Genomic DNA, 13444 nt, shown 5'->3' on the forward strand with positions numbered 1-13444 from the left:
GGCCTCCCACACACGAATGGCTTTCAGCAGCTCTCGTGTTCCTGGGTTTGGGGCTGCTTGTAAGATCTTACGACCCAAAGCCGCGGTTCAAGTGACCTTTTCACTGGGCACCTTTGAATGCGTTGCAGGTCCTGGGACTCGGGACGTTTTTAGATGTGGGGGCTCGGAGTACGACAATGTCTCACCCTCCTGGTGAACCAGCTCCCTTTGTCTTGGGGGAGCTCATTGGGAGCAATATCCTGTTTAAAGCCGTTTTAAAAGAATGACCTTGTAGGGCATGTTTCCTGCTCTCTCTTGATGGGATTTCCTTTTTATTAAACAGGAAATAGTCTGATTACATAAAAGTGTGAGAATGACAGGTTTTTCCTTCCCAGCGAGGGTTGTTCATGCTAATTCTATTTAGAAAATGCTCAACTGCCAGACCAGCTGAAGTTAATTTACTTTGCCTAAAACTGTTGTTTACACCTCAAAGTTCCTACTGGTGCGTTGGTGAAGCATTGTCTCAGCCTGAACAATCCAGCAGCCTTTCCTTTAGAAGTCTTTGTACAGCCGTTCCCTCGGCAGATACTTTTTCTCACAAGTGGAAGGTGGCAGGAGTTCAACGCCGTGACCTGTGCTCTGCTGGTGTGCAGGGAGCTGCTTCTGCAGCTCTGCTTTTTTTCTTTTCCTTTTCCTTTGAGCTGGGACTCTGCACTGAAACCAGAAACTGCAACCGTGAGTCTTCCGTACCGAACAGGAAAGGGTCTGCTTGAAATGGCTGTGACTTTTAACTTTGTCCCTGGAATCACCTCCTGACCTGGAGTTAGGAATTTCAGCCCAAGCTCTTCCATGAGTGGTGCTGGTGATGAGGCAGGGTGAAGTCAAAAAAGCACTGTAACGTGATGGGAACAGACACCGGGGGAAGGTGGCACAGGGCAACTGCACGCCCTGCGTGCTGAGCCTGCAGGGGCTGTGGAATTGGAGAATATCCGAGTTGGAAGGGACCCAAAGGGTCACCGAGCCCAAGCCCTGTGTCCCCACAGCTGACAAAGCAGAGGTGGCTGCTGCTGGGCTCCTCGGAGCCCCAAAATCGCTGAGGATGAGTGAGGGCACGCTGCCTGCGTAGGCTGGTGATGGTCTGCGTGCACTGGGCCTCTGGGGAAAAGGAATTCTGCCTTCCCCTGGGGAAGGCCAACGCCACGGGGTGTTCATACAACGTGGGTGCTGCTCCACCACATCACACGGCCTGCATGATGAGCAGAGCAGGGGCAGTGGTTAGGCAGCTCCATTAGGAAGCTGCAGGACGAAGGGAGCCCCTTGGGCTTAGCTCATTTTGGCCTGCGTTCTGACTGCCTTAATCCGATAGACGGGTGGGGTAGTGCTCGGGGATCGGAAGGGGATTGCTTAGTAAATGATGCTGCTTCACGTCTTGCAGGGTGGAGGTGTGGGTTCTGACCGAAGAGGAGGCTTTGAGGCATTATAATTAGTAGGATCCCCGGAAGGCTGCTGATTAGGGATGTTCTGACACCTGAGAGCCCCCAGTTCAGTTCCAGGCTTAGGAAAGGTTAGCCCAGCAGTTGCCAAACGTTTGTTGTGACCCCTCTTCGATTTCTGCCTTTAGCTTTGCTGCTCCTGGTTGGAGAACCGCTGTCTGGGGCCTGCAGCTGATCCTGGTTCTCCTCAGCCCTGCCCCAGCCCGTTGGCCACCCTCATCCCTGGGCCCCAAAAATGAAATAACTTTGTGGGGTGGTCAGCTGGCAGCTGAGAGTTTCCAGAGGAGAAAAGTCCTGCAAAACTCTGCAATCTTGAGCTTGTTTCTGCCTCAGACGTGTAATTCTGAATTCTGTAGGTAGATCTCTTCTTGATAATTAGTGCAAATCTTTTCCTATGCTACTGGTAAATCAACATTTACACAGTAAAGCCTGGGACTTTAGTGCCTCGCACAGTTTAACTTTGAAATGTCTGATTGAAACTGTTACAGCTGGCCTGTAACCTAATTGGACTGGTATGTTGGAAAGTTTCTGGAGCAAGTTCCTTTGGCTGGGAGCTTTGTGCCAGTGAAATGATGAAGTATAGCATGATGACTCTAATGAACAAGCTTTGTTTAGAGAGCTGAAAAACAGTATTAGTTTTGTTTTTAGTTTCCATCTCTGCTCACGGATGTATTGCAAGTAAGTTTAATAAGCACAGTGCCTCGGGATTCTTTGGGAAAAGCTTCATCCAGTTGAGCTTGTTAGCTAGCTTTTTGTTTCCAAAGGACAGCGAGGAAGTTTAATAAGACAAAAAGAGAACCGTACCGAGCAGAATTACATTGGGATAAAGTGTTTCAAGAAATACCCCACAAAGAATGCTTATGAAAGATGACTGCTGTGAAAATGGTCGAATGCGGTTGAATCATTTTCCTGATGAAAAAACAGCCCGTCCACCTCTGCAGCCCTTTGGCAGGGCTTTTAGGTGGTTTTATTTAAACTTGTATTTTGCTTAAACACCCCCTTGGACAACCTCATCCAAAGCCCAAGTAACCAAGTGCTGGCCCCAGAGCTGACTGAGCTCCTCGGTGCCTGCTACAGAGGAAGGGGCAGGCGGGGAGGTTGAAACCCTTCCTAAAACAATTCCCTGTCAGGTTTTCAGTGGGCAGGTACCTGCCTGGTGCATATCATTAATGTCACTGCAGAGGTAAGCGAGGCCAAAGGTCCTGATAAAGGTAAAACAAGGAACTTGTGCAGAGGGTGGAGGTGCTGAGCAGCTCCTGGGCAGCCTCATACTGCACGGCACGTATCCCCAGCTGTCAGCCCGTGCAGTGACTGGGTACGGCAGCTCTTACAGCGTGCGTATTGTGGTGCTGTCTCACATAGCAAACTGTTGGTTTGGTATGCAGAGGCTTAATTTATTCTTCAGTGCTCGAGAGCGACGAGAAGGTAATGGTTGAAATAATTCAGAGTGCTGGAGTGCCTCGTTGGCATTGAGCACGCAGCCTGCACAGCTGCCTGCAAGGGGGTAAAGAAATCGCCTTGGGAAGAGCGGAGCATTTCCAAGGACTGGCGTTGGGTTGGAGGTGTGAGAGGCTCAAAGACACCTCTCCTCCTGCAGCTGGGCTCTGAGAAGGAGCGTTGCTGTGAGCTCATCCATCAGCTGTGCTCTGCTCTCCGCAGGTGCTGCTGGTGAGCAGCAGTCGTCATCCGGACCGATGGATTGTCCCTGGGGGCGGCATGGAGCCCGAGGAGGAGCCCAACGTGGCCGCGGTGCGAGAGGTCTGTGAAGAGGTAAGGACCCGAGGAGAGCAGGGGCTCCTGGAGCTTCGCTGCTCGGTGTTGGTTGGGGCTCTGGGAGGGTTCCCAGCACTCCAGCTCCTTTTCATGAGGTGGAGAGAAATATAGGGTCACTGGTGATGTCCACATTGTACGTGGGAGGTAAACCCTCAGTGTTGTAGACGGGAGGGAGTCCTAAATACAGACAGCATAGGAATGTAATTAAGGCTCTCATTTGGCATCGACTTCTCCTCACCTAAAAGTTTTAACTGATAATGGATAAAATGAAGCTCTAAACTTTTGATACATACGATGATGTTCTGTGTTTTGTTACCTTTCTGTGAGGTATGCTTTCCTAAAAGAACTTAAGAAAAAAAGCTTTGCTTTTGTGGAGCTAATAATGAGGTATAAAATAGAAACAAGCCCTTATGAGCCACTGAAGACACCCCAAGTATCATAGGAATGTCAATAAGTTTTGGTTTACTGTATATTTTGAGTTTTCTATGAATACCAGAAATTGATCGGAAAAGTTACCATAAGCAACAATTTCAGATGTGTTCATGGCTTTGTTTTTGAATTAGAGCTGTTTCAGAAATGGGGTCAAATAGCAGCACACGTTGAACTGTATGGAGAAGGTGTGTGCTTCTTGTAAAGCTGGAAGAACGTTTTTTTTTAAAGGATTTTCAAGTCAGCAAATGGTAGTTGATTACACTGGACATAAAATTGGTCTTTAAAACTGAATATTATCGAGTTGGAGGGATGCATGGGTTCAGAAACGATTAACTGGTTATGTATGGATGACCAAGTAGGTTCCTAGTTACATAAGGAAGGATTAAAATGCTTTCAAGAGGGTTATAAATCTTTGTGCTGTAGAACAGAAATAAAGGGCGAATTGATGGGAGTTGGAAGGAAGCTTCCCCAGTAGCTGCCCTATTTGTCTTGTCTGTCAAGTTCCCCCCACAAAGTACTTGGCCATACCTGTTGCTTTCTAACAATGTTTGATATTTGGCCTTAATGTGGCAGCTCCTGAGCTGTGTGTTTCTCTTGGGATGCTTTTATAATCCAGCAGTTTATCAGAAAGCTATGAAGCGACACAGCGACTTTCTTTTTTTAGGTCTCTCTAGTCCTGTGGATTGCTGCTTGCAAATTGTGTTTCCAGCTTGTAGTACAGCGCTGGCTTTTTTAGTAACACAGTAATCAAGCCAAAGTGAGTTTAACCAGAACAACAGAAGTGTTTTAATTACGATATTTAATTTATTACAGCCTAATCGTTGTTAATAATTAAATTATTTGCTGCAGAAGTCCAAGGTTCATTCAGGAGATGCGTGGCTTCGCCTTTCACATCCCTAAAATAAATCTGTATCGACCCTCCCTTTCTCAGGCAGCGCAGAGCTTGGAAGAGTTGCTCTCTTTCCATGACAGCTCAGTGGCTGAAAGGAAGCCTTGGCACGGGCTCAATCTGCAGCGAAGAAACTGGTTTGGGCTGGCTGAGATAATCCCCTCTCACTCAGCTGGTGTTCCCTCGCTCACGTGGACTGGTGCCGAATGAGAATGTAATTCAAACTGTGGCAGCCTGGCAGGGTTGAGTCATTCCCAGCGAAGTGCCTCTCCGCTCGAATGCCGCTCGACCAGCAGTAAGCAGCTCCCAAGGCAGCAGGAGGACGCCCAGAGCCCCTCGCCTCGCGGCACCGAGCCCTGTTTGATGTGAGTGCAGGGTGGGAGGCTGAAACACGGCCATCCAAACCTATAATACCAGCCTTCCAACAAGTGGCCTGCAGAAGAGCAGCCTGTCGTGTGTAAAATTACCCGAGCTCTCCTGCAGCTGATGATGATGAGGCTAGCTGACACAGGTGGAAAACAGGGGCCAGCTTTTATTTGTGCCTTCCTCAAATGTGTTTGTGTTCCAGGACTCCGCTCGTGCTGCGTCCACCGAATTAGAATGTGCATCAGCCGCCTTCGGCTCGGCGAGCTGTTTACTGTAAAATGTTGCTGGGGAATGTGCGTGCAGGAGGGGAATGTTTGCTCTGCTGCAGCTGTGCTGCTGGAAAGCACTCGTGCACCCAGTTTCCCAGCTCGTGCTATCGATTTGGCAGGGCGGCGTTTTTAGGAGGCTGCTTGCTGGGCAACTGGTGTGCGTGCTAGCTGGAGCTCGCTGGTGTGAATTAGGCTGTTAATCCCTGTTCATCCTTTCACGTGAACGTAGGCTTTTTCGGGGAGGTTGCAGCAGAGGCTGCTTTCCCTGTAGGTTTGAGCTCTGAGCTCCTCTCCTGGGCCAGGTACGTCTGGCGGTCACGAGGAGGCCCAAGCTTAGCTGAGCAGATGGGTTCTGCTGCTTGTGTTGGGAGAGAGAAAATCCCGCATCCCCTGTGCCTGTGAACACACAGGAACTTTTATCCTGAAAGAAGGTGGCTCTTGTGCTGACCAAAGCTATGGCAGAAGTTTGCAGACTTTCTTTCGCTGCCTTTGGTATGCCTTTTCCATTTTAATAAGAGCCAGTTGGAGGAGCTGGAAGGACTCATTACCCTTTCAGTTGCTTGTGGTCTTTGAAGATGACAATAGGCTGGCTTTTCTCAATTCATTCTTTCTGCATGGTATGCATTTTCTTTTTTAAAGCACGCTTCCCCCAAACTAAGAATTTCAACTTCTGCATTCACTCTTAATTCCACCGTGTGTGTGTTTGAGCCTGTACGCGTGATTGCTGCAGCGATCGGCACTTAAAGGAATCTGATTTTTTCCCTCCTTGGTTTTCAGAATTTTGATGTTGCTGTGCTGAAAATAAAAAGTTAATTCTGAGTGAAACCTGTGATCCCTTTGGTTAGTCCTTGTCCTAGTTTGAGGCAGTCCTTATCTACAGTAAGCTGTGCCAGCAGATGTATTAAAGCAGACAGGTACCGACACTTGTCACGCTCACCATTGTCTGCATGAAATGCGAAGTGACTGAGGTCTTGAACATTCTTTCTAGGCAAAGCAGCAGTAGACAAGCAGGCTGGCTCTGAATGAGAGCAGTGTTTCAGGGTAAAACTGCTTATTTCTGACAAATTGTTGAAAAATGAGGTAGTCGGTCTTACAAGGCTGCAAACGCCAGGTATGTTGTAAGGTTCCCCTTATAGAAAAATGATGTGGCCTTTTAAAACAATAGTACCAATGTAGTATAGTTGTCTTCATTCTTGGATTTTTTTGCTGTTGCATTCTCTCCCCAAAATTAATTTCATGTTGGGAGTAAGGGTTTTTTTTTATGGGTGTGAGCAACTGGTGAGGAACATGTTTTAGAAATAGATGCCTTAAATTAAACTTATTACGGAGCGACTTTGAAGAAAGCCTCCACATTCATCTGTTAAACCCAAAGGCATTTAATTTTGCACTTCCAGCATCTTTCACATCCTGACCTTTAAATACTTAGCAAATGTCAAGTTCTATAAAGCTACGAGCGTGTTAGTCATGCTTTCTTCATGGGAACCAAAAGCCAGATAAGTTGTGCCTCATCTGTGATCAAACAGGCAATTGATGCTGGTATCAGAACTAGGCCGTCATGCCAGCACTTTGATCTGGTCGCTAGACAGTAGTTTTCCTCTTAAATGTGTTTTATAAATAATCTGTTCCGTTTCATGTGTTTTGGGTGTGATGTAGGGTATGAATAATGACATCTTTCAGTGCTAGGGAAGAAGGAAAGATAGGAAGCCCCGTATCTTTATTTTTCTTGGAAATCCCACGTCAGGGACCATGAATGAATGAATGACTGAGGTGATTGCTTTAAACTCTTAGTGGATTTAGGAATGTTCACTGCAAACAGACCGAGTTCACTACTGCCTGCTGCCTTGTGTGCTCGGACCTCAGAAAAATGAGTGCAACGTTTGGGAGCTCTTCGGACTGTTAGGATGCCTCATAAATGTGAGAGTGTATTGGTCGTATTGCAGGAAAGGGTTAGGTGGGGAAGTATAACCCTCTCTGAGGCACAAGGAAGAAATTTTGCCTATTTGCTGTAATTGGTGTCTTTGGGACTTGTCTAAGCTAGCAGTCCTGGCTGTGATTTACTGCCTTCAGTGCTGCAAGTGCTAGAGCAAAGATTTGGGTGTTTTACCACAGTCCTCCGGCCCAGCGGTAATCTATAGTAGATGCAGGCTTTGAGCCTAATAGAGCAAAGTAAAATAGCTGAAATTCCAACCCACATTTTCCTTAGCTCAGATGGAAGGAAATAAAAGCTGTTCCTAGGAACAGATGGTGTTGCTGCAGGCTGCTTTTTGCATCTGACCCGAACTTATTTTCAGCTTTGAAACCTGAACCTGCTGTTCTTGGATGTCTTCAGTAATTTTTCTTTATTAAAACAAGTTGTTCCACGAGCAGCAGAACTAGTAAAGCTTCATTTCCTCTAGATTTTTGTTCCTTGTCCTGAACGCCCAGCCCTCCCCTCGGGGCGTGCGGCAGGGGTTTGAAGTCGGGCGCTGTTTGGGGCGGCTGGGTGTTGCTGACACTCGCACGCTCTTGCTAAGCCTGCCTCTCCCTGCAGTTGGGGCTACGTTAGGACTGGAAGCTGATTCGGGTCCTCTGTGTGCTCGGAGCAGGGGATGTGAAGCTGGCTTCGTGAGCTCTGTCTCCTTTTAGGAGCGTGCCTCTTCCCGGGGATGCTGTTCCTCATTTTATTTGCTGTATTCTCACACCTCCAGGTGGAACAGCTGCTGGTGCTTTCCTGCCCCTCTGAGGACGTGTGTGGATCCTGAGGATGGCAGCACAGGCTCCATGTACGCTACTTCCAGTGCTTGGTGGGGGAACGAGAGCCCAAATAAATTGTGCTGCTTCTGCCAGGCCTGTCAGGGCAGAGGATTCCCGATGCGTTTACTACCGAGGAGAAATTCCAGAGTCATCTGGTGCAAATTAAGACTTAGATCCGGCTCCAGTCCTGGATGAGCCTGTGACTGCACATCCAACTTTCCAAGAAAATGCTCCTTGTCCTGCAGCCAGGGAAGGTGCTGAGGGCTGGCCCCTAGAGAAGTGACAGGCAGCGTGCTCCAAGAGCAGTTGTGCTGGTCGTTATCTGGCTTGCTTTGGTGATAACAGCCACAGATATTTAACTCTGGTATCTTAGGCAACTTTGTTAGAAACTAGTGGGAGACCGAGTTCTGCTTCGTGTTCTCTTGTCCCCTTAAACAAAGCCATGGTTGTAGGGATTCGGGCTTGTGGTGTGCGGGTTAAGTGCTGTATCAGGAACTGGCGTAACTCAGCCTGGGTTGGATGTGTCCTCTAGGTTTTGAAAACTCACGGTACCAGTAAAATCGGGTTCTAGAGCCGCTGGACTGGAGGATTTCATGGTTGATGTGCTTTGCAGCCTTTAAGGCTTTGGTGTTTCTCACTTCTGTCATGGCCAACCTGAAGTTCATTGGAATCGATCCATTTACGTTGCCGCCTGCTACTGCATGTGGTAAATTCGTATCTGAAGGAAACTTGGGCACTTCTTTGAGTCATAATAATAATTCGGTGTGATTTTTCCTACAGCACGTTTGTCTTGGAATCACTGTTCCTGCCTTTGTGGGTGAATACAGCAGGGCAGAATGGAGAAGGAGGATCTTGGTTTGCAGACAGCATTATTTTGCTCACCTCTTGGCTTAACCAGAACACCAGGCAGGGCTCCTCCTGCCTGTATTCGTTCAAGCATGCTTTTAGAGCTGGGAATAAGCTGCTTGGGATGCTGGTCGTGCAGTATTCCTGCTTCGTTTCCAGGCTGGGTAGTTGCCTGGAGATAAATTTGTCTCTAGTCAGGTAGGAGAGTTTGCTAAACCATCCCAACATCGACGGCTTTTGGTTCACTGCCTCTGCAGGTGAGGAACGAGAGCAGTAATTCATTAATATGAATCAATGTTAATCAATAACCTTCAGGAACAAGTAGAGAAAACTGGCTTAAGATCGTTATTTACCTAAAATAGCTGATTACACTTCACTTTTATATTGAAGTATGCATGTTGAGAAGGTGGAAGCCTTGCGTTCCTCTTTGTTATTGCTAGCTAACTGATAGGACTGCTTATCTTTTTTTAAAAAAAAAGCCAGCATTTGAGATTGCTTAAGGAGTTCTGTTCTTTGAATGAAATTCTTTTGCAGCATTTGCTGTCCAGTTCACTTCTGCGAGAGATCAGTCCAGGTTAGCAGCGGCAGCTCTGCAGATGAGGTAAAATCGCTCGCCTGCAAAGGTCAGAACCAGTTATCTGCCCCTGGTGCGCGCACACGCGTGCGGTGACCTTCACGGAATTGCTCTTTGACTCCAGAAATAGCCCGGTGGTTAATAGGCAGTGGCCCACCTATGGGCTGAGCAGGACGTCAGCAGCACCGGTGAGAGGACGCATTTTGCATCCAAAAACAACAGAAAAGGTTCGGCTGAGAAGCTGCTTCCTAGAAGCAGAGGTCAGGCAGCGCCTTGCAGGGTGGAGTTGGGTTCTGTGGGTGCTGGTGGCAGTGGGAGCCCCGAAGCCCTTTCCTCTCTTGGGGCGGCCCTGCCACCAGCTATTGTTAGAAGCAAGAGCGATGTGCACTCCGGCAGCGTGGTTCTGCTGGCCGTGCTTATTTAACAGGAGCCTACGTAGCCTTTAATTAATGAAAGGTCTCCCTTTCTGAAAGCATGTGACTGTACAGCAGCTGCTGAGTAGCTGAACAAGCAGAACGCAGTATCTTGGCTGCTTAGGACAGAGAATTTGTATCAAGTGTGTAGCTCCCCTCACCCAAATAACTTTTTTAAAGAAAATAAAAAGCCTGACATGCTCAGGTCTGTATACCCAGGCTGCGTGAGCACTGTTTTCCTGAGCTGCTCAGGATGTGTTCCAGCTGCCAAAGATGGCAATGAATTTACCTTCCAGACATGGCTGGGTTGTGTGCCAGGTTGTGTGCGTTTCTTCAGACCAAGTAAGTCATGGAGCAAAATGCCATCTTCTCTGGAGCACTCGAGCTCCAACCATTTACAGCCGTACAAAGAAGGGAATGTAAATTATTGGGAAAAAAAGGAGGGGGCTGGGGGCAGGAGAGTGGGCTGGCATTTTGCATTCGTGCATGAGGCAGGCACCAGAGCAGAGAGGAGTGAAACAGCAATTAAGGATAGGGACTTAAGGACTGAGCCACAGCAGTGTGTGGATGTCTAAAAAGTGGCAGCAAATCAGGTGAGGAGGGAAGGTGCTTGGTAGTAGTCAAATAGACGCAGCTGCTGCTTAGATCTCTTCTTGATTTGTCTCTGTTGATTCAGAAGCCTTCCTTCAATGGGTAACTGAGTTTTGTGGTGTATCAAAATGCGTCATGTTGCTGTGAGGGAGCTCACCTTACCGCTTTGCAAGTGTTTTATGTTTGCTTCTGTTTGCTCATGCGGATGGAGGATGCCCCGAAAATCCTCGAAGCTGTCGTGTTGCTTTGGTAGTGTAGGGGGATGTCTTATATGTGCTTTGAAGGCATTTTCTTAAGCTGCAATTTTGCATAGGTAGAACTGCTAAACACCAGAGCAAATTTTGTCCACGCTTAGGCTAACCTTAGAGGAGATTGTGGTGGCTGTTCAGGTTATGTTAGTAACTTGTAAGAAAAGAAAAAAAAAAAACACACTTTTTTTTTCCTCCAGACTGAATCCAAAATAGTTCGAATACAAAAAAAGAGAAGAAGTGCTGTGAATGCCTGCGTGGTTAGAGCTCTCGATACATTTGTCGTTTCTCCTGTGACCATGTTGTTCTCAGACTAACTGAATTACAGTGTTTGCTTCCTGCCCTGAAGGAACTGCTCCTGCACAACAAATGAGGAAATCTGTCCTGAGCTGTCGCTAAAGCCTTTCTTTTCTCTTTGAACTCTCCATAGGCTGGAGTGAAAGGGACGTTAGGAAGATTAGTGGGAATTTTTGAGGTAAGTTTCAGACGTGGTTGGTGTTGTAAAGTTTTAATGTATAAAAAAGGCACTGCTCCGTGTGAAGGAAGCGAGATAACTGGTTTGGAGAAAAAATTCAAACCCCTTGCTTAAATAAAAACTGAGCTTTTCAGTGGCATTGATCATCTGCAGTTTCATTTGGAGTTACTAGTGGTAATCCAGTGCACCAGCGAATATTTCCAGTGCCTTCATACCTTCCTTGCTGCCAAAAAAAAGACACCCATCAGGGGGAATGGGGGAATCAGTGGCCCTCAGTTTTTCAGCACCTGCAGTAGGCAGCTACCAAACTGGCCTCTGCAATTTGGAGAGGGGTGTGCGCTGCTGTTAGGAGCGCAGTGAGTGCTGGTCAGGTGCATCCTCAAGGGGCACCAGGCACCTTGAGCGCTCTTCACAGCGGTTATCTCATTATTTCAGTTGTGTAAAACAGATGAAAATATTCCCTGTGCTTTTTTTTTTTTTTTTTTTCCAGCTGAGGAACTGAGCTGTAACCATTCCCATCCACCAAATACTGTCTTGCAGATTAGGAGCTAGACTTTCTGGCTGCAACCCTATTAATATTTTCAGACCAGTCCTTTAAAACGCACCATTTTTAGTAGCTAAGAACTAATTACGCTGTGAGAGAAACCTCTCTTCAGGCGTGGCAGCATCAGAGCTGCCGTAGGCAGCACAAGCTGTAGTTGCTGTGCCCCATGTGCCATCACCTTTTCTCTTTCGATAGCCTTGTCGTTATCCTGTCCACTTTGCCTTCCAGAATCGGGACAGGAAACACAGGACATATGTTTACGTACTTATTGTCACAGAAGTATTGGAAGACTGGGAGGACTCTGTCAATATTGGTAAGTCCTTCGTGCTTGCTGGCATCAATGGGTTTGATGCAGACGAAACGCCAGCGCGGCGTCCCCCTGGGAGCTGCAGTCCTTGGGAGAGTGGTCGAGAAAAGCTGCGGTACCGTGCCCTCTGGTTGCTTGGGGAAAAAGTTGGGGTCAAATTGCTGCCTTCAGTCTGTGGCCCAGGAGAAGTCATTGCAGCTGTACAGCTGCCTCTACAGCAGCTTTGGGTTTAATTCTTGCACTGTAAGATCCTAGGCAAAGAGCATGAAGAGCTGTCCTTTCTAAAGCCAGAAGAAAATGTATGTGGGCAGTGTGGATCAATCATTCCCTGTTCTCTTTTAGAAATCTTTGCCTTTAAATCAGATTCCTAAATGCAAACGAACCTGTTGTTCCACACAGGGTTTGCCAATAGCACTGCAGCACCTGTAGCTTCACTTACCTTGGGCTGAGTTCAGAAATGGTTTTACTGACAGAGTAAGAAATGAGCGCTGCCCACTGAGAGTGAAGCCACGTGGAAAGTGTTGGAAATTGGGTGGTACTTGGTGCGTGTTGTCACGGGTTGTCCTGAAACGAGTATCTGGCTTGAACAGGAATGGCAGAAGTGGGGAAAAAGAGTTTTTTTTATAAATTAGGAAATGCAATACCAGTGTGATGGGGTAGGGGATGTACTGCTCCAAACAGATACCTGTCACGGGGATAAAGGAGCCTTTGATGAGGTGTTTGGAGTGGGTGGCCCTCGAGATCACAGAACACAGAGAATTTCCTGGTGCCTTTTGAACTGCTGTTTGTTACGGACTGAAACGATTCTTGCAGCACTAGCATGTGTGACGATGATCGAAAGCTAATCAGCGTAGAGGAGATAACAGTTTTGTTGCATCTACTGATTTTTCTTTCTACCCACAGGAAGGAAAAGGGAATGGTTTAAGATAGAAGATGCCATAAAAGTTCTGCAGTATCATAAACCGGTGCAGGCCTCGTATTTTGAAACCTTGAGGCAAGGTTGTTTGGCAAACAACGGCACTCCAGTCATGACCACGACGTACTCTGAGAGCTCTGTGTCTGACATCAGATGACTGAAGACGTCCCTGGGAGAGCAATTTTGAAAACCAGACTGAAACATGGATTTCCCTCCCCCCTCCCCTTTTTCACATGCCTCCTCTATCAAACAAGGCATGGGCAGCAGTCTGTGGCAGAGCAAGTGTTAAGAGTGCTGCAATTTAGTGCAAGGTGGGATTTTTTTTGTTGGCTTTTTTGCTTTTTGGATATGTATTTTGTAAAATACATTTTGTGCATGAAGTGCCCCTTTCCCGTTACACCGCTTCCATGGCCTGGTGAGCGAGGCTGCCAATTTTGCCTCTGCCTTGTGTTCTGAAGTGTCCCGTTCGTGTCATCCCAGCCATAGCCACTTTTTTTTTAATTAAAAGACTTCAAATGTGAGATCAGCTCTTTAAGTCTTAGTCTGTACTGTAAGGTGCTGTTCAGACCTGTGTGGTGGTCACTTTCAGCGCATAT

General features: G+C 47.3%; 1 protein-coding gene across 4 annotated transcripts in view; it reads left to right on the forward strand.

The window, feature by feature from the left end:
* NUDT3 (nudix hydrolase 3) overlaps positions 1 to 13444 on the forward strand; it is a 31205-nt gene that overhangs the window by 9866 nt on the left and 7895 nt on the right. For 3 of the 4 annotated variants that reach the window (XR_014685778.1, XR_014685779.1, XR_014685780.1), the window contains exons 2-5: positions 3132 to 3242; positions 11037 to 11081; positions 11854 to 11938; positions 12836 to 13159. Coding sequence is in view for 1 of the 4 variants with exons in the window: in XM_084498013.1 (XP_084354139.1) it covers positions 3132 to 3242; positions 11037 to 11081; positions 11854 to 11938; positions 12836 to 13005 (411 nt within the window). In the remaining 3 variants the exon portion in view is untranslated. Of the gene's footprint in view, positions 1 to 3131; positions 3243 to 11036; positions 11082 to 11853; positions 11939 to 12835; positions 13370 to 13444 lie in introns of those variants that run through there. The other variant, XM_084498013.1, reaches the window with a different exon arrangement.

Source organism: Aythya ferina, assembly GCF_964211825.1.
Source record: "Aythya ferina genome assembly, chromosome: 25".
Taxonomy (NCBI): domain Eukaryota; kingdom Metazoa; phylum Chordata; class Aves; order Anseriformes; family Anatidae; genus Aythya; species Aythya ferina.